General features: G+C 51.4%; 1 protein-coding gene and 1 long non-coding RNA gene across 2 annotated transcripts; one reads left to right on the top strand and one right to left on the bottom strand.

Moving 5' to 3' along the window:
* Positions 1-103: 103 nt before the first annotated feature.
* On the top strand, positions 104-547 carry LOC122378113. Its single transcript, XM_043358789.1, has one exon. The coding sequence runs from the start codon at positions 104-106 to the stop codon at positions 545-547; it is 444 nt and encodes a 147-aa protein (XP_043214724.1).
* Positions 548-5,718: 5,171 nt separating this feature from the next.
* Positions 5,719-7,595, bottom strand: LOC122378153. Its single transcript, XR_006255981.1, has 2 exons — positions 6,339-7,595; positions 5,719-5,952 (listed from the first exon to the last, which is right to left on the bottom strand). It is a non-coding gene; the product is annotated as an uncharacterized LOC122378153 (long non-coding RNA).
* Positions 7,596-21,537: the final 13,942 nt, after the last annotated feature.

Raw genomic sequence — 21,537 nt, 5'->3', positions numbered from 1 at the left:
GCAGCGGCGGTGACGTCATGAGAGGTGAGCTGCCGCGGCGCGCAGTGCAGCGGGCGGCGGGCAGCGGCAGCGTCCGCCAGTCCGCCCGCAGCCGCCGCGAGACATGGAGCTGCCCACCCTGGTGGCCGTGCTGGCGCTGGCCGCCTCTGCCGGCGCCCTCCAGTGCTACACGTGCCAGAGCAAGCGCGAGGTGCCCGGCTACCAGCGCTCGGTGGACCGGCTGCGCGACCCGCTGCACAACTTCCCGCCCTGCGAGGAGTTCGACCCCTACTTCGAGGACATGAACCGCAAGTTCATCCAGAACTGTCCGCCGACGCGCAACAAGACGTGTCTCAAGATCACCGACCCGAACGACTACACGAACGTGCTGCGGACGTGCCACCCGGTCGGCAAGCCGGTGACCAGCTACGACTCCTACTACGGCACCTGTACAGAGCTGGGCGCCTGCTACTGCGATACGGACCTGTGTAACGGCTCGGAGCGCGGCTGGCCGTCGGCCGTGCTGCTGCTCACGGCCATCATCGCAGCGCTCGTCGGGGGACGTTAGGGTGAGCGCCGGACGTGTCGGTCCGTTCTGCCGGAAATGGCGCGCACCGGTGGCGTTTCTTGGCCTCCTCCAGGCGCTCAGGCGAGCTCCAGGGAGTGGTCGTCGCCACGATACGCTGCTGCGCTGGTAAGGACGACAGTTGGTGACGTGCCGCGCGCGACATGCGCTGTTCTAAGCGCAGCGCGCGGTGTCGCTGTTACGTAACCTCCGGGGGCGTCCAGACGTGCAGCGCCCGCGGCGTCTTCGAGACAATCGCCATCGTCATCATCATCATCAAGAAGTACCTGTGTGTGCCACCGGGGGCAGTACCTCTCTGCGTACGCACCTCCGGGCTGCTCTCGACCCGGCGGGTCAGCAGGGCCGATCCGTCGGCCAGAGACGCCGTTTGAAGCGCGGCCGTTCGGCGGACGCCATCTTGTGATAGAGCGGCTGGTCGCCGCGGGCTCGGGCCGGCCCGCCGCGCCGCCGCCGCCGTACCAAGGCCATCGTCGTCTCCCGGTCTGGTCGGCCCGGGGCCCGCACTTCCCGCTCCATGCCGGTCGACAGGGCGCCGGAAACTTCCGCACAGTTCTGCCGGTGACACTAAACTGAAACACGAGGTTCTTTTAAAAGATAGCTGCAGGTATCCTACAGGTGTCTTTTTTATTCCAGCTGAGCTCAACCGAAAGAATTCCGTGTGCATTTAAACGTGTTGCATATTTAGTTGCAGGGTTTGAATGTGTGCACTGTCTCCTAAAATGAAAAGGGAATCACTGAACCGTGAATGAAAAAATGCTGAGCAAAGGCCGTTCTACCCTAGTCCCTAAACTCAACACTCAGAAAATCGAAGGCCTTTTATTATATGCAGTTTTTTGTAAAACCGAGGCAAAGGTAATTGTGTGCTTAGGGGCCTATGATTTTTTAGTGCATATACATTATTTGTTAGTTTTGAGTAAGTCACTCACATACACATCCGTTTATCCTACTGTTCATCGGAAAAACGTACCTACCTTTCAGTCCTGCAGCTGTGCGCGCTAGCTTCATCCTATACCACACATAACTGCTTATTGCAACGTGCTTGCTTACCGAGTGATCGATGAAGCGTTGTGCTTCTATAGAAGCACAACGATTCATACTCGATAGCATAAGGCAAGACCAGCTTTTAGTTAACACATGAGCTCTAGTGTCAAATCCATCATTGTGAAACCAACTTCGGATTGTCACAAAGCATGCGGTACCTAATTGTAGTAGCAAACCAGTGCCTCTGGTAAGCCGACCATACGACTCCACCGAGAGTGGACTTGTATCACCCGGCCATCTGTGATGTCGTGTCATTCCTGTGTCAAACTGTGTATGCGTTATCGAATATCGAACCATTTGATAGATAAGTGCATTGTTTGTATAATTTGCTATCCAAAGTGACTTTGGATGTGAAATACACGCCCTCCAAAGCTCAACATGATTTGTCTTACACACCGAGTACGGATAATCGATAGCTGGTGATCTCAAGTACCGATTACTCGTAGTCAATATTACTCGGCTTTATACTGATTTTAAAAGGACCCTCACGGCTCCCACCTTCGCAAAAGTTATTGAATTGGCATAAAAGTGATGTCGCTCGGTTCATAAATATCAAAAATGAATATCTACCAAATTTCACCGAAAAATATTCACTAGTTTTCAAGATATTAGACTTTCACTTTTGTTCACTTTTGGGGCCTCCGCTGTTCCTATGGCGTCATTTGGAAGCAATAATTTGGCATCCTTAAAGTGCGGCAGATGTAGCGCGCAAAGCAGTGCATGCCACCACGTTTTACCGATGGTCTTAGCATAAGATTTAAAAATCGTTAGATCCCCGCTGACGTCACAAATTCTAAGGGGGCATTCAAATGAATTAGTCCCTTAGAATCTGAAAACTGCAAGTTTGATATTCAATATCTACGAATTAAAGCTTAAGCATTTCTCGATGTGGTGAGTGCCCTAACCGGTAAGTGCAAGTCAGGAACCCCAATTTGGCTATCTCAACTCAAAACTAATGTTAAGGTGCGATGGTCACTTTAACTAATTAACGAGCCGAGCACGTTTCATACAATTACTCGACACTCGCAGAGTAAAATTCATTGGGTACTATCGGAGATGATGATAACATATGATGTGTTTAGGGGTGCCACAAAGCTTTAGCCCTCGCCCTGGCAGGGCATTTTTCATAACACGGCCTGGCAGGCTGGCAGGGGGGGGGGGTGGAGTGGGGGTAGTAGGTACACCAAACAAAAAAGCACCAAGTGACGGTTAAGTAGGGGAGAGTGGGGTAATTTGGCCGCATTTTTTTAGAAAACGATGTAACTAAAAATCGACAACACATTTCTGCATTTTCTCAACGCTGACAGGTGTGGCATACATCTTACTTTCTTGGACAGTAAACTTGAAATGATTGAGTAACTACTTATATTGAAATTGTGGCGTATTACAAAGGTCTGCAAAGCGGCCAAATTGCCCCACTAGCAGGGTTATTTGGCCGGGGGTGTGGGGCAATTTGGCCGGTGTTAGTTTGAGGCCATGATTTTTGTTATAGGCGAGTCAGCTTCACATTCAGCAATGACGCGTATCCTACGACGCATTTAAAGCATTTTGGAGGTTGACTCAGCCGTCACAGGGGTCGAAAATAGTTAAAATAGCGGCTCTAAATGCGATGACAGTTTTTTACTAATAACTTTTGAAGTAATCAAGTTAGGCCAAAACCAAAAGTACCATCGTAATTCTCTCGTCATTCCGCATCGAAACATGTATGTGTTGACCTCGAGAGGTCAAGGTCAAGGACAAGGTCAAGGTTGGCTTCGGGTCACGTTACGTCAGGTCGCTTGACCTCAAGGTTACGTGAGTTCAAGGTCATCATATATATCATTCGATGCGCCTTGACGAGCTGAACACAATGAAACCATTTGCGCGGCTGTATCTTTTTTCTGTAAGTTTCTATTAGCAAAAAAAGCGTTAGATAACCTTTGATGACGTCACATGCCCTTACAGCTGTCCAATAGGAAATATGGCATCAAGGTAGTCAAAGTTGGTCATGAATTATGTCCTTTATGGTATAATTGACCATGACAACTCGGCCGTCCCAGCATAGTGACTCTGAGCGCACCGGCCAAGTTGCCCCGCTAGTCCCGGCCAAATAACCCCACGCTGCCATTCTGAAAATTTTTGTCTATAAAGTCGTCATGGCTGTACAGAACTAGATGAAATTGCTCTTGGAACCGCTGAACACCTTCAAAAATGGCGCTATAATGTTGGAATTCGTTTACAGCCCAAATACTACATGTTATACAAATTTTTAAACGGAAGTAAAAGTTACCATTTTCTAACGTAATTCACCTTTTATTAATTTTGAATAAAACGAAGAGGGGGAAAGTTTTGACATTTGTTCTCGAGTTAGTTCTGCCGATGACAAATGAATAGAGACTAAAGTTATTTCATTCACTTTTATCAGCTTTCGTACAGGTGGGGGCGGCCAATTTACACCACCGGCCAAATTACCCCACTCTCCCCTACTGTGGTTTCAAAGCACAAAAGTGATAAAACGAAGCGGATGTCTCCAGTATTTTCCGAATTTAGTATTTTCCCATAGGCATTACGACGTAATGACCTCTGACTGAGCTCAGGTTAGTGACATCAAAAAACCCGAACTATATCTTATACAACTCGGTGAGCTTAGCACATCTTGAAAGTTTGAAGGAAATCAGTCCAAAACTGTGAGTTTGACAGGTGCAAAAAAAAAATTGAAATTTGACCATCACCTTGTACCGGTTTTTCTGACCTGGTGACCTGACCCAAGGTCACCCGGACCTGAAGTTTTTAGGTCATATGTAAAATGGTTGCCCCATACCCAGCCAGCCTTCTCAAATGGGGCCCATATGGGCCCCAAGTGGGCAGCAAACTGGGGCCCATCTGGGCTGCCCACTTGGGGCCCAGATGTGTTTGTCATGGGCGTCCAACTGGGTCCCATATGGGCAGCCCAGATGGGCCCCATATGGGGCCCAGCCGGGCACATATGGGTCCCACATGGGCTTTCCCAGCCGGGACCCACATGGGTATAATTGAAGAATCCCACATGGGGCCCATGTGGGTTCGAAATGGGACCCATATGGGGCCCAGCCGGGGCACATATGGGTCCCACATGGGCTTTCCCAGCCGGGACCCACATGGGTATAATTGAAGAATCCCACATGGGGCCCATGTGGGTTCGAAATGGGACCCATATGGGGCCCAGCCGGGGCACATATGGGTCCCACATGGGCTTTCCCAGCCGGGACCCACATGGGTATAAGCGAAAAATCCCACATGGGGCTCATGTGGGTTCGAAATGGGACCCATATGGGGCCCAGCCGGGGCACATATGGGTCCCACATGGGCTTTCCCAGCCGGGACCCACATGGATATAAGCGAAAAATCCCACATGGGGCCCATGTGGGTTCGAAATGGGACCCAAATGGGGCCCAGCCGGGGCATATATGGGTCCCACATGGGCTTTCCCAGCCGGGACCCACATGGGTATAAGCGAAAAATCCCACATGGGGCCCACGTGGGTTCGACATGGGACCCATATGGGGCCCAGCCGGGTCCCATATGGGCTTTCCCAGCCGGGACCCAAATGGGTATAAGCGAAAAATCCCACCTGGAGCCCATGTGGGTTCGAAATGCGACCCAGCTGGGACCCATACCCAGCCAACATTATTACCTTGGCCCCACATGGGGCCCAGGTGGGCCACTTGGTGGGACCCATGTGGGCAGCCCATGTGGGGCCCACATAAATTTGTCCCTGGGTAAATGGTGGGGCCCACCTGGGCTGGCCCACGTGGGCTCAAGGTGGGTACCATATGGGGCCCACCTGGGCTGGCCCACATGGGCTCAAGATGGGTACCATATGTGGCCCACCTGGGCTGGCCCACATGGGCTCAAGGTGGGTACCATATGGGGTCCACGTGGGCCAGCAGATGTGGGCCCTAGGTGGGCCCCATGCTGGCTCACACCTCCCTAGCAGCGTTTGTATTAATCAATAAATATTCACCAAAGCCCATCTTAGTTCCCACCAGAACCTACAATTAATTTCAATATGATTATAATATAATCGATGTCTGCTACTTCAATCACTCCCCCTGATCATTGCTGAACGTTCGCCACCGCAACAAAACAAACTGTCAGTGATCAATATTTATATTATCGATAAACACAAAAATGCTGTTTAAACTCTCTCCTCTCTTCTGTTCATCTCTAGACTTCTTCTCTCATCTGCTCCTCCGCTTAAACTCCAGCTGGTCTCCTCTCCTGGCGGCCTCCGTCGCGGTTCCTGGCACCCGTAAACCACTTTCGTGGCGCCACCTCCAGCTGGCCGTTGTTGGTGTCCTGGGTAAGCCTGTTCCGCCGCACGGCTCCTGTAAAATAAGCACCAGCAATGTAAAATGTGCAGACACATAAGCGAATTGTGTATTGCCCGTGCTGTGTTCTACCATGATTCTGTATTACCTGCATTAAAAGTAACATCATCTGATTTGACTTGAATAATTGAGAAATGAACTTTAAATATTATTATTTTTTGCAGGAAATAATCTGATGCAGAATAAACCTACAAGGTCCGATTATGATGGACACAAAGGACATTAGTGCTTTATAAGTCGGCTGCTTGGAATTCGCTAATCGGACAGTAATTGACGACACCTGAAATAACATATGAATGGGAGTGCTGCTGTTATTCTGACATCCGCTATCAGGTGTCCAAGGGAATTGGGCAATTAAATAAAGAGATAAAACCATTACTTACTGAACACGACATCAAAAAGCCGGGTACCGCCGAAAGCCCTTTTCCCGTGCCGTCCATTTACGCTTAGTCGCGTAGCGAGTGCGCTCGTCATGACGCCTGCTATCGTCCTTCGGACCGGTGTAAGCGGGGGCGCTTACACCGAGGTCGGCGACAAACAGCCACCCGGAGTATCTCAATCTGTCCACTGCCACGAGGTACTTCCTGCCGGCGTGATCGGCAAAGTCGATGTGTAGTTCGAACGGCCTTTCCGCTGGCGGTCTCCTCATCATGGTCTCTTGCTGCTGAGCGGGTAGATCTCTCTGGCAGCTGGTACAGCAGCGGGTGACATTTTCCATATCCCGGTAGATCCCGGGCCAGTAGACGATCTGTCTTGCGCGGGCCTTCGTCTTCTCCTTCCCCAGGTGGCTGGCGTGGAGGGCTTCTAGAACAGTCCTTCGTAATCGCTGTGGTATGACGAGCCTGCAGCCGATCCGGCCTGACCGACTGGACATCTCCACCGACCGCAGTGACGCCTTCTACCTCTGGAAGGAGAGATGGGACGACTACGTCCTGATGTCACAACTGCGACTCGACCAACTAGCGATACAGCTGGCGTCGCTGCGGGCGCGCCTCTCCGAAGAGACTCGAACGCGGTCGTGGTTGCGGCGCGGCCGCCACGGCTACGCATTCCTGCTTCCTTTCACTTTCGTTCATCGCACTTTGTACTCACTATGGGCGGGTTCGAGCTAATACCGACCGCGCCATGTGTCGGTTCCGCCCGAATTAAGGCTTTATTGGACACGCACACCACTCAGAGTCTCAACGCCAACTGGCCCGCCCAGATGCCGCAGCCCCGCCAGCCGGTCGGCCGGTCACCGCCCCGGGCGGTGCAGAGGCGGCCCCAGGCCCCGTCCGGTGGGCCGAGCTCCGCCGGCGGGTCGCCCGCGCAGGGGCGGGCTCAGGCGACACAATCATACGACATAATCACAACATTGACTGTCCAATATCAGCCGTAGCTGGTCTCACAAACATCAACTATGCGACTTCCTCACGACGTCGAAGTGTATTTTGGAGGCATGAGACTAAACAGCGAGTTCTTGTTTCTTGTAATATCATACACATTGGACAGTAAAAAAATAAATAATGGGCTGCCCACATCCAGCCCACCTACACCCCACTACATGGGCTGCCCACGCAGTGCCCATGTTAAGCCCACCATACAGGAACACCGCGTGAATGCCTGTGTTCACCAAAATTCCTGGATATGCCCTCGTACACGTACATGTGCAAGCAATTTCATTATCAAGCATTAAGCCTGCCAAAAAATATGTGGGCAGCCCATGTGGGGCCCACATGCAGCCCACATATTTGCCCATCTCTAGCCCATGGCCCACCTAGCCCACCATGCCCATCAACTGCCCATGTGGGGCCCACATGGGCATGCTGGCTGGGGTTTGCCCATTTGGGCCCCCACGTGGGCCCCGGATGGGTGTGCCCAGTTTGTTGGTGCCCAGTCTGCCCACATGCTGCCCGCATCCAGCCCAGATAGGTGTCGGGTCAGTTAACAAAGTTTGGTAGTAAGGTTTGCCCATTTGGGCCCCATGTGGGCCCCGGATGGGTGTGCCCAGCTTGTTGGTGCCCAGTCTGCCCACATGCTGCCCGCATCCAGCCCAGATAGGTGTCGGGTCAGTTAACAAAGTGTAGTAAAGTTTGCCCATTTGGGCCCCATGTGGGCCCCGGATGGGTGTGCCCAGCTTGTTGGTGCCCAGTTTGCCCACATGCTGCCCGCATCCAGCCCAGATAGGTGCCGGGTCAGTTAACAAAATTTTGTAATAAAGGAAATGTTTATATATGGTGTAGGTGTCGGGTCAGTTAACAATTAGTTTTGTAGTAACTTTTGCCCATGTGAGCCCCGGATGGGTGTGCCCAGCTTGTTGGTGCCCAGTCTGCCCACATGCTGCCCGCATCCAGCCCAGATACCTAGGTGTCGGGTCAGTTAACAAAGTTTTGTAGTAAATTTTGTCCATGTGGGCGGCCGGGCCCATGTGGGCCCCGGCTGGGTGTGCCCAGCTTGTTGATGTCCAGTTTGCCCACATGCTGCCCGCATCCAGCCCAGATAGGTGTCGGGTCAGATACCAACATTTTGTAGTAAAGGAAATGTTCATATCCCAGCAAACATGCCCACATGGTTCCCATATGGGGCCCACATGGCCCCCACCTCTTCCATATGGGCCCCACATGGGAATAGCAGTGGGTGACACATGGGACCCATATGGGCAAGCCCACCCCAGCAAACATGCCCACATGGTTCCCATATGGGACCCACATGGGCCCCCCCACCTCTTCCATATGGGTCCCACATGGGAATGGCAGTGGGTGACACGTGGGACCCATATGGGCCAGCCCACGTAGGCCCCATATGGAACCCACGCGGCGCCCACATGGGACCCATATGGGTAGCCCATCTGTAGCCCATGTCCCACGTGGGCCCATCTGGCCCATGTTCACCCCATATGGGACCCACATGGGATGCCCATCTCCAGCCCACATGCGTTTGGCCCATCTGGCCCATTTTTATCCCATATGGGGCCCATATGGGTAGCCCATCTGTAGCCCATGTCCCACGTGGGCCCATCTGGCCCATGTTCACCCCATATGGGACCCATGTGGGCATGTTTGCTGGGACGTAGGCCCCATATGAGACCCACGCGGCCCCCACATGGGACCCATATGGGCCAGCCTACATTGACCCCATATGGCATCATGTATGAACTTGATGTACTTGGAGTCCAAAATTCACATGAACAACAGTCACCTTTTTTGCTTTTATGCTCTTTCTTGGAGTAACTTAAATGGGGCCTACATGGGTGATCCATATGGGACCCACATGGGATGCCCATCTCCAGCCCACATGCGTTTGGCCCACCTGGCCCATTTTTCCCATATGGGGCCCATATGGGTAGCCCATCTGTAGCCCATGTCCCACGTGAGCCCATCTGGCCCATGTTTACCCCATATGGGACCCACATGGGATATCCATCTCCAGCCCACATGCGATTGGCCCACCTGGCCCATTTTTATCCCATACGGGGCCCATATGGGTAGCCCATCTGTAGCCCATGTCCCACTGGGCCCATCTGGCCCATGTTTACCCCATATGGGACCCACATGGGATGCCCATCTCCAGCCCACATGCGTTTGGCCCACCTGGCCCATTTTTATCCCATATGGGGCCCATATGGGTAGCCCATCTGTAGCCCATGTCCCACGTGAGCCCATCTGGCCCATGTTCACCCCATATGGGACCCACATGGGATGCCCATCTCCAGCCCACATGCGTTTGGCCCACCTGGCCCATTTTCATCCCATATGGGGCCCATATGGGTAGCCCATCTGCAGCCCATGTCCCACGTGGGCCCATCTGGCCCATGTTCACCGCATATGGGACCCACATGGGACGCCCATCTCCAGCCCACATGCGTTTGGCCCACCTGGCTCATTTTTATCCCTTATGGGGCCCATATGGGTAGCCCATCTGTAGCCCATGTCCCACGTGGGCCCATCTGGGACCCACATGGGATGCCCATCTCCAGCCCACATGCGTTTGGCCCACCTGGCCCATTTTTATCTCACATGGGGCCCATATGGGTAGCCCATCTGTAGCCCATGTCCCACTGGGCCCATCTGGCCCATGTTTACCCCATATGGGACCCACATGGGATGCCCATCTCCAGCCCACATGCGTTTGGCCCACCTGGCCCATTTTCATCCCATATGGGGCCCATATGTGTAGCCCATCTGTAGCCCATGTCCCACGTGGGCCCATCTGGCCCATGTTCACCGCATATGGGACCCACATGGGACGCCCATCTCCAGCCCACATGCGTTTGGCCCACCTGGCTCATTTTTATCCCTTATGGGGCCCATCTGTAGCCCATGTCCCACGTGGGCCCATCTGGGACCCACATGGGATGCCCATCTCCAGCCCACATGCGTTTGGCCCACCTGGCCCATTTTTATCTCACATGGGGCCCATATGGGTAGCCCATCTGTAGCCCATGTCCCACGTGGGCCCATCTGGCCCATGTTCACCGCATATGGGACCCACATGGGACGCCCATCTCCAGCCCACATGCGTTTGGCCCACCTGGCTCATTTTTATCCCTTATGGGGCCCATCTGTAGCCCATGTCCCACGTGGGCCCATTTGGGACCCACATGGGATGCCCATCTCCAGCCCACATGCGTTTGGCCCACCTGGCCCATTTTTATCTCACATGGGGCCCATCTGTAGCCCATGTCCCACTTGGCCCATCTGGCCCATGTTTACCCCATATGGGACCCACATGGGATGCCCATCTCCAGCCCACATGCGTTTGGCCCACCTGGCCACTTTTTATCCCATATGGGGCCCATGTGGGTAGCCCATTTTTTCCATTCCATTCCAGAATGTTTATTGCGCATCGACAACCTATAAGTAAAACGATCGGAAAATGAACATGAATAACAGAGATAAAGCAAAATAATATAAGAGTGGTGCAAAAGCACATTGTGCTTGACTCTAGGCACCACCTCTTGTAACATAATCAGATAGACATCATAAACATAAAACAACATGAACATAGCCTTCAGATCAACGTCGAATATAACATAAACATACAACGTAATGAAGTAACGTAGCGTAATGAAACAAAACTACCACTGCCGCCGCCACGACAGGCCACCGACCCAACCCGCGCTGACGTCACTCAGCCCACCGGGGACGCCGCCCACAAAACTGAATGAGGTAGGTAAATTAATAGGTAAATCTGTGCGAACGAAGCAAGAAATTTTGAAAATGCTGAGCCACCGCACGACAGTCCCCGCCGCCAAGATCGTCGCCATGCAAAAGAAGACGTAATAACCGTGTAGTTGACATTTGACCAAAATTTTCGCCAAAAATTTGCAACATGTCCCGGTAAAGTTCCTCTCTCTGCAAATTATAGTTGGGACACGCGAGAATGAAATGATGAATATTTTCTGTTTCAAAGCCACAAGCACATTCAGGTGTATCGTGCCTTTGTATTTGAAATAAATGTGAATTTAGTTGTGACATTTGCATTCGTAGCCTAGAATGGAAAATATTGCCCATTTTAGTGCCAATTTTGTAAAAGGGAGAAGGCCCAGGCACCCCCAGTCGCCTCGAGATCTCTCGTTGAAAGGAACGAGGAGGAAGGGATCGGATGGATTCGGGAAGCTGGTTCCAGGATTTGCCTGTTGAGGGGAAAAAGGACTTCTGGAAGGATGTGGTTCGGTTGGGAGGCATGGTGTGTGTGTTGGAGTTGCGTAGTGTTCTGCCGGTGTTTTCTGCACGTGTTTCTGGCATGATCATCGTGATATAATTTGGCGTTTGGTGTCTTGGATTAGTGAATGTATGATATAAAGTGAGTTTGTGTATTTGTCGTCTTACAGTCAGTTTGTCCCAGCCCAAGTCTTGTAGAAGTTTTTCGGTTGACGTTCTGAACATAGCCCCCGTCACAAGTCTCCCTGCTCTGTTTTGTAGCGTGTCAAGTCGGGCAGCGTCTTGTATTGTTATGTGTCCGTCATATATTGTGTCACAGTAGTCAAAGTAAGGTCTTATATACGTCTTGTAAATTTGGTCGAGAATGGGCCTTGGTATGTAACGTGCAATGGAGTAGAGTGGACTGAGTGATTTGTGTACCTTGTTGCATATTGCATTGACGTGTTGGTGGAAGCGTAGGTCCTTAGAAAGTGTCAAGCCTAGGTGAGTATGAGTTTCATGAATGGGTACGTTTGCGCCCTCGAAAGTGAGCTTTGGTGGTGTGTATTGATGTCTGTGTGAAAATGTTTGTTGAATGGTCTTCGTAGCGTTGAATGTAATTGCCCATTCTCGACCATATTTGTGGATTTCGTTGAGGTCTTGTTGTAGTGATAGCTGTACGGCGTCAATGTCTGCTGTCGTGTGCGAGGCGTAGATAGATGTGTCGTCAGCGAAAAAGAGAATGTCATTCTTTATTCGTCTTGAAAGTCCGTCGAGATACATAAGTGCCAGCAAAGGCCCGAGTACGGATCCCTGCGGGCAGCCCGCATTTATTGTTTTAGTGGCCGAGAATGTGCTGTTGATCCGTACTCGGTGTGTCCTGTCACAAAGATATGATTTTAACCAGTCGAAAAGTGAGTCAGTAATTCCGAAGTCGTGCTTACTCTTGTACAACAGTCCGTCATGCCAGATCTTGTCAAAGTATTTAGAAATGTCGAGGTAGATAGCAGTAAAGTCTCGTCCCATGTCCAGTGATTTGTACAAGTTGTGAGTCAGGTATAAAAGCTGTTGTTCTGTACTGTGGCTACGCCGGTACCCACTCTGCTTGTCGGTCAAAAGAGAATGATTCAGTAAATGGGAATATATACCCTTGAAGACAATTTTTTCGAAGACTTTAGATAACGATGAAAGTATACTGATGGGACGGTAACAAGTGTAGTCAGAAGGTGATCCCTTGTTTTTGAAAATTGGTTTTATGTTTGCTTCTTTAAATTTCGATGGATAAATTCCCTGACTTAGTGACATGTTAAAAAGTTTGGACAATGGTTCTGCGATGATGAGAGCGGTTAACTTGATAAGTTTTACTGGAATTTCATCGGGGCCCGTTGATTTGTTAGGATCGAGTGAATTTAGTATTTGGAGAACCTCTCTCTCGGATGTCATCAGTTCACCCAGAGTGGGCACCGGCGTTCTGTCTGAGTCATGATTTAGTGGATGTCTGTGTGTGCCGGTTAAGTCGACCGTCGCTTGTCTGGCGAAATGATTGTTTAATAGCGTCGCTTTTTCGAAGTCGTCAGTTAATATGTCTCCGTTATGTCCCTCTAGCGGTGGAATAGTGTAGTCGCGTGTTCGTCCTGTTATTGTGCGTAGTGTTTGGTGGTACTTGCGTGGGTCGTGCTTAAGTGTCAAAAGTTTCTCCACTTGGTGTTGGATGTGTTGTCGCTTCAGCCTTTTGTTCATCGATGTCACTTTGTTTCGTTGATATTTCCATCGGTCCCAGTCGTAGGCAGTCTGAGTTTGTTTGGCTCGTCTGAACAGTCTGTCGCGTTTCCTTATTTGTGTTTTTAGGTCGTTTGTCGTCCATGGCTTTTGAAATTTGTCTCTAACTATCTTTTTTGGAATCGATGCGTCGGCAGCACTTGATAAAGCCTCTATAAACAGTTCGGTTGCTGTGTCTATGTCGTTGTCCAGAATTTGTTCCCAGTCAGTGTCTTGTAAAAGTCTGGTAAGAAGTTGTGAGTCAAGGTTTGCATAATCCCATATCGTTTTATGAGTGAGGTCTGTCGTTTGTCGTGGAAAAGCAGTACATACAGTCGCAAATATTGGGAAATGGTCTAAACGTGAAAACGAAGGTAATATCCCACTATCGATAATAATGTCAGTATTGTCTGTAAATATTAAGTCGCGTAAGTTGCTTTTGTCGTTTGTCATTCGGGTGGGTTGTGTGATAAGTTGGCTGAGTCCTAGCATGCTAGCAGTGTCTTGGAGTCTTAGGTCGAAGGTCGTGATACCACTGTGATTAGTCATGTTGTTGAGGTACACGTTCCCGGCGTTAAAGTCTCCTAAAATGATGGTTACAGTTGGTGAGTGTTTTTGAGCGAGGCTTACGCTTTCCGAAAAACGTTCAATGAAACTTTGTAGTCTATTAGCGTTTGAATTTGGCGGCAGATATGTACAACAAATAAGAATAGTTTGATTTTGCGTTTTAATTTTCGCCCATATCCATTCCTCTTCCTCCAATTCAAGCTCAGTCAGTCTTTTTATAGGCAGTGAGGCGTGGGCATACAGGGCCACTCCGCCTCCGTTTCTGTCTCTATGTCTAGTGAAAGGATCGTGAAAACCGCCTAATTTATATAATGTGGGAGAAACTCTGTCATCTAATTTAGTTTCTGTAAGCGCACAAACTTTTACATCATTAATTTCGACAAATTGAAAAAGTTCGTCAATTCTGTTTTCTGCCGTCACGCTATTGATATTTACATGGGCCACATTCAAATTTTGTGTTAATGGCGGGCCAGGATTTGGCTCAATGCCGCTCATAGTTAGCAAAAGATTTATGTCATGATATATACTTAAGAGGTACCATTGAAAGTTTGAAATGTTTCCAACGTTGTCAGTGGGGTGGATAACAGTTAGTCGTTGTCTTGAGTACCTGATACTGTATGTGATGTGTGCTGTGGTGTCTGTAGGCGTGTGTGTGCTTGTGATGTACTGGCATGGGAGGGATAGGAGAGAGACATCAGAGTGATTACCAGCGACTGGGGGAGCCCGGTGCCACCGTCCGCAAAGAAGTCCTGAGGCAGTTGTCTGAGGCGGCGAGGGCAGTCGGTTGGTGGTCCACAATTTCGACATCACCGGAACGCCGAAGGCAGGGTGGGCGAGCGTCACCGGCGGGGCGAGGGCAACTGCAACATATGGCAAAGTCGGTGAATTGAAGGTGGCGGCGGCGAGCAACACGGGTAAGTAAAACGTAAACTAAGCAAACAGACGAAAACGAAAAAACAAGATAAATGATACAATAAAAACAAGACTGGACCCTCTTGAAATTATCGGTGCATTAATTTGACGTTTGCAAGTAGTAACGAAACTATACGGAACACAATATGGCATACGATAGCAATTAATGCAAAAACTCGAATTGTATACGAGATCAAATTATTAATGCAAAACACACTAGAACAAATACAAGAGAATACAAAAACTTAAGCCTCAACAAATTGTGAGATCATACAAGGTGTGCGATACGATCAGTTTACTGGTTAGTGTCCACTCATTCCCTAGTCCAAATCAAGACTCCCCTCCCTCCCCCAGCCACCCACCCGTAGTTCACACCCGTAGTTCACACACCCAACCCCGAGTGCCCCCGCACTTGAGACACTTGAACCCATCCATTACGCCTCCAACAATCGGTTACCCTTAACGGCCCAACCAGCGCCCGGCAAAGCTACGGAGGCTTCCAGGCGTGCTCGCTCCACAAAACACGTGACGGAGAGCTGTGACAGCCGTGTAGGGCCGCACTACCCGGCAGCCAGGCAGTGTCTCGGTCTGCCGCTGCTCGCGGCCAGGTACCCCGGCACAGCTGCCACACGGCCGTCACTGCGAGCTCGACTCATAAGGGTCACAGGGTCAATGGGTATCCCAAAGCCCAGGCTAAAGTCCAAAGTCGAACCCATTGGGCAGACCAGCTTTGGGAGATAACAGCGCGAGGACTGCCAGGGGCGACAGCCGAGTCGCCAACTGTCAAGACGGCGCCCACCGCGCAGCCGCACCGGGGCTGTCGGGAGACCGGGGCCGGCAGACGGGACGGGATGAACGTTAGGTCGCCGTACCGGGTCGGCCAGGGTCAGCGCAGGTCAACCAGACTCACTGGGGTGCGGGGGGGGGGGGGCGCCACCAAGCTATCCCGCAGAGGCGGTCCCAGGCCGCGACGGGCGCCGGACAGACGAACCGGCTCGACTCACACAACACACAGGGCAGAGCAGCTGAAACGCTGGGCGGACGAATGCGGTCGTCTCGTTGGGGTAAACCAGTATGTGCTGGTTACAGCTAGCGCACCGCTCTGTCCCTGCGTCCGCTCCTGCCGCGGCCCGGCGCGGGACGGAATCCCTCGTCATCACTCGGCGCCGCAGCGGCGTCTCCAGGTCGGCGGTCGGGGTCGATAGCCGCGTAAAGGTCCTCCAGGGACCTAATCACTGTCGTCTGGGCTCCTTCCCGAATCCTTATCTTCATTTTGCCGACGTCTGTCCAGGCAGAATGGATCTTTCCTTCCTTTTTCAGGTTGCGGGCCACGTACATCGTGTGCTGGTTTTGGCGAGTCAAATTGTCGGACAGGAAGGTCTTGCCCGCCACCTCCGGCGACACAGTTGAACCCCGGACCGGCCGGGGCTTCCGGAGCTCTCGACGGGCGTTGTACAGCTCCTGGCGTTTCGTGAAGTTGGCAAACCTCACGATGATGGGTCTGGCCTTGCCGGTGCCGGGCTTGCCGATCCGGTGCGTGCGGTCGATGTCTGCGGGCGCAATGGCGACCCCAGCCATCTTCGCCAGGTCGGTGACGAGCTGATCAGTCGACTCGTTGGCCGTCTCTGGAACGCCGGCGATGTTGACGCAGAGACGGCGCGAATACTGCTCGAGCTCGTTGAGCTGGTCGTTGGTGCGGCGCAGCTGGTCCTTGAGCTCGGCTATCTCTTGGTCCTTGGCTGCCACGGCCTTGGCCACGATCGCCTCCATCTTACCTAGTAGCAGAGACTGCACGTCGTCGTCCTTCAAGCAGTCCATCATTGCTTTTTTAATGTCTTTCGCCTCCATGTCTGCTCTATCACTGCAGTGTCACTCGCCGCCACCGGTCGCTCAGCACCCGAAAGCGATCACTGTATCCCGTCGGCGGGTCACTCACAGCAGTACCGGCGGACCGGTCACGCACTGGTCGGCGGGCGGGGCGAGACGAGCGGGCGCGACCTGACCGGGCGGCGGTCAGTCGAAGACTGACCGCCGCCCGGTCAGGTCGTAGCCCATGTCCCACGTGGGCCCATCTGGCCCATGTTCACCCCGTATGGGACCCATGTGGGCATGTTTGCTGGGGCTCAGCCCATATGGGACCCAGATTTAGCCCAGATAATAGCCCACATGTAGCCCATGCCCACTTAAGCCCAGATGCCCCACTTTCAGCCCATATGGGCCCCATTTGGGAAGGCTGGCTGGGTAGGCTGTGCCAAATTTGGCGCCGCCGTTTTTACGCCATCTTCGAAAAACCTTGGGGGGGGGGGTCGCATCAACCCCCCTGCCAGGGCGAGGGATAAGATCGTTACCAATTTTGCAGAAACGGAGGAAGGAAAAGGCACGTCATTGTCTTGCGTAACTAGTTACTTTTGACACGGATGAAATACGGCATGTCTCATCCACATGGGTTTGGCCTATACGTTCGTCACATATGATATGAGCATAGCAATAGGGCGCTTTAATAACGAACTCGACGTCCCTCAAGCCATCACAAAATCATAACCTTGCTACCCCAACTTGCGCCACATGAATGAAGTTGAAGACAACTATATATGTGATGGTGAAAAAGAAGAAATCTTGGGTTCAGATTGTTTAGTTAGATGCTAGTTAGACGTCATTAGTTTAATGTTTATTTAGATGTCCACATCAAACAATCATTTAAAGACCACTTAGGTCATGATGATGCTTTTGTATGATAACGATTGCTTTGGTTAGACTTAAACACCATCTTAGTGATCCTAGTGTGAGGCCAGTGCAATTTTAGGTCGACTGAGAACAGCTATGATCTGACTCATGCTCGGGAAGGGGAAAGGAATCGATCCACAACACCCAAGTCAGCGAGGGAAGGGCTCTGAGTGCCTGGGAGAGCGGCGGTCGCTGGTCGGCGCCGCTGCTCTCCGTCGGCCCCACTCTCGACGTCCCGGGCCGCCGGGCGTGGTCGCGCACGGTGCGCCGGCGCGCGGATGAGCCGCGGCGTGCTCCGGGGCGCCTCCAGTCGTGGCTCGTTCTCCGCTCAGACCGACCGATCCGTCTCTGCCGACCGCGCCGTCCAGCGTCGGACCACCGCCGCCACTGAGATCCTCCGTCGTCCCCCACTGAACCAACATGAACGCCGTTGTGTTTGCCGCCATCTTGGGACTGGCTGCCACCGGCGAGGCGCTCAAATGCTACACCTGCGGGAAGGCAGAGGTAGCAGAGGTAGCTGGGATCGACCTCGTGTCGACGCTGACCGGCATGCCGTCGTGCGACGACTTCGACCCGAGCAGCCCCGACAAAAAGTTTGAGAAGGAGTGCAGCTCGCTGGAGAAGGCGTGCATTCGTGTTGATTCGAAAGACAGTAAACTTCAGGCGCGTCGCTGCATCCACAAAGTCAAGGACGACGGCTGTCATGAAAACGATAAAAACAACGTGTGCTACTGCTCGTCGGACCTGTGTAACGGCTCGGAGCGCGGCTGGCCGTCGGCCGTGCTGCTGCTCTCGGCCGTCATCGCAGCGCTCCTGGGAGGACGCTAGACGATCGAGTTGCCTCTGAATGCCATCCGCGCGGGAAAGTCATCAGAGCGTCGGAGCTGAACGTCTGGACTCGACGGCACCGGCCCGTCATCCGCTGTCTGACAGCACCCCGTCTGCTACCGTCACCGCCCGGACTGTCACACAGTCGGCACAGACGGCTAGCCGCGCCAGAGGCAGTCTCGCGAGCACGCAGCGGGACCCAGCCCGGCGGGGAAAAAGGAGCGCCGGAGAAGGCCCTGAGCTGAGCGCCTACTGAGCGCTGGACGCCGCAATGTTAGTCACGCTTTTATATGCGGCTTGGCCATCCGTTTGCGGCTCATATGAGGCGGAGGCGACTGACGGAGGACTGATCGGAGTAGGTCGATCGTAGCGTAGACATATCTCCGTCCCATCGGCCTCCGAAGCCGTAGGTGAAGATGCCGCGCTTTAAAGCTGTAGCTGACAGCGAATGGTGTAAATATTGCGCGGCAACTACTTGCTGGAAGGCCCGTGATGTCTCGGTGGTGTGATATTTCGCTTTGCACTGTTTGTTCCCTTACGGTACTCAGCTGGATTAAATATGCATTCCAAGAGCTCATCATGCATTGTACACATAAGAATGATGTCTACGTATGACACATTGTTAATGTTCGAATAGGTATTTGTTACAAATTTCGTCAAGTGTTTTTCGAAAGTTTTGCGAGTGTTTTATGTTCCAGTTCTAAGAAAGACGACCATTTCACAAAACACACCTAAATCTATCTCATTCATTGCAGCTATGTATATTTATTGTCACTGCTGCGTCGTTTTGTATCTTCAACAATATTTTGTGTTATAATAAACACCTCCAAAATACATACGAGTTTCTATTTGTAATTTGTTGTGTAAAACAAAAAGATACAAACGCTGTAAGGGCTATGCTCATTGCTCAGCATAGGTGGATCTAGAAAGGCGGTCTCGAACGCTGCGGGGGGGGGGGAATGGGGGAGGGGGCATACCCCCACACAAGTTGCCGGAATTCTAAAAGCTCCTCGGATTTCGATAACGTACTTCTCACCGTTGTGCAACTTTAAGCCAGTTTTTTTCTAAATTAGAGTTGTTTGGTTTCCTGTCTTTTCTAGAAAACGACAATATTCCTCGATGTCGGGCGCTACGGGGGTGAATGGGGGGAGGAGCATTTAGCAGCGGCGGAACACCTTCAATTAAGGGGGGCACTGCCGACTTTTAGTCCCATTCTTTCCATGCAACGTCCATAGGGCTAATGTTAAAATGCCAAAATCAAAGGGGGCACGGTGCCCGGCCGGTGCCCTCCCCATGGATGATATAACACTGGATTGGTGTCTCGTGGAAATTAACATTGGGATCCGCGACATTGGGATCAGGCCTGCCATCTAGCGAGAGAATTATCGTAAGTTAGGAGCAAGCCGAGTGAACGCCATCTCTCAGCATTATGACACACGTGGGTGTGGTGTGTTAGTTGGCTTGAAGTGCATATTCCCACGAGTTGGAGGTAATCTTACTGGACCTGAGACGACAAAAAAATGTATTAAATGCTTGAAAGCCAAAAACGTCAAGCAGCCTTTAGGTAATAACGAAAATAAAATGCGTAAAGACGGTGTGTATTCAAACGCCCATTCCCATCGGCTTGTACGACCTTTTATATGGTCATTTACTCACAATTGTACAGCAATTTGACAATATGTCATACATATTTGGTAGGATTATTCCTTCTTCTCCGAATTTCGCCCGATTTTCTTCATCTTGGCTAACGTTACGGCACGTGCCACGTGCCAACTTAGGGGTGTCGAAATTGTTCCACATAAAGTAACTCCGCAATGGCTGGGCCCATTACAGTATAACTTCGTCAATAGATAGACACCGGCAGTGGCAAATGCATTTCCATGTGTCACTATGGGGGTGCTACTGCACGTGCGCACGTGCGGGGTGCCGCTTCCATATCTCAAGAACGGCGGGGCGGATAACACTCAAACTTGGTACACAAAGTCACATCGATGCTCGCATTGCATTGATCAGTACTTACATTGGTGCAGAGTCGTTAGGAAAACGATGAAATGAGATGCGTGGTGTTTATGCCTTTCTGTTCCAGCAGCTGATTGATCCGCAACAGGAGATCCTTGTTTGTGAAGGCTTCGTCTCCCTTTTCCACTCCTTGTTTAAAATAACATTAACAATGTACGAAGAAGATCACACACCAAAGTTGTTTTAGGCGGCTATCTTAGGCCAGGGCTGCGGAGTTTTAGTCAGAGCCAGCGGTTCTGTTCTGACTCGGAGTCGGTTGATTAAATTTTTAAAAGCTGTAGTCTGAGTATGAGTCGAACGTCACCGAAAAGTCATCGACTCCACAGACTTACCAGGGCTGCAGAGTCGGAGTCAGATTCGGAGTCTGTGTGAATCGACAGTTCTGCCCGGAGGAGTCGGAGTCGATATTTGGATACCGGAATCGGAGTTGGAGCCAAAGTCACTGAACTTTCATCGACTACGCAGCACTGGTTGAGTCCTTTTCATAGAGCGTCTTGAATGACATATTGAGCCGCAATGACGTTAGCAATTTCGTTTAACTTTTCCATTAGACTTATAGATAGTAGGTACTTACGTTCGTTTTGTTCTTTGATCGGACAATTTGTTTGATTTAGGCCAAGTAAAGACTCATGTGTAAAATAGCGAAAACGACACGTGCTGGCGAAGTCTCCAATAACTCCCTGTTTCACGATTTAATGAAGAAATAACATGGAACTGCTTATCTTACTACTGACCCTGCACATAAATCTATTAATTTCTTCGCTTTTACTGACATATAAAGACATAACCTTTTGAAAAATTGCACAACAAGCCTGCTACTACACCACACTCCCGTGTGTCACAATGCTAATCAGCGGAGTTCACTCGGCTTGCTCCTAACTTACGATAATTCTCCCGCTAGATGGCAGGCCTGAGCTCAATGTCGCCAAAAACGGCGAAGACACCAATCCATTATTATCTCATCCATGCCCTCCCCGTTCCGCCGCCTATGGGAGTATTTGCCTCAAGTGACCCCTCCCCTGGGTCCACTAGTGATGCTTCGATGGCCTTATTAGGTACAGATACATAGCTATGGCAATGCCTAGCAGTAGCGATCGATGCCGCTCGAAACAAATCCGCCAGTTCCTTTATACTTCAAAATGGCTTCTAGAGG

This window comes from Amphibalanus amphitrite, unplaced genomic scaffold, assembly GCF_019059575.1.
Source record: "Amphibalanus amphitrite isolate SeventyFive unplaced genomic scaffold, NRLGWU_Aamphi_draft 000055F_arrow, whole genome shotgun sequence".
NCBI lineage: Eukaryota > Metazoa > Arthropoda > Thecostraca > Balanomorpha > Balanidae > Amphibalanus > Amphibalanus amphitrite.
This window is presented reverse-complemented; position numbering and strand designations above follow the sequence as displayed.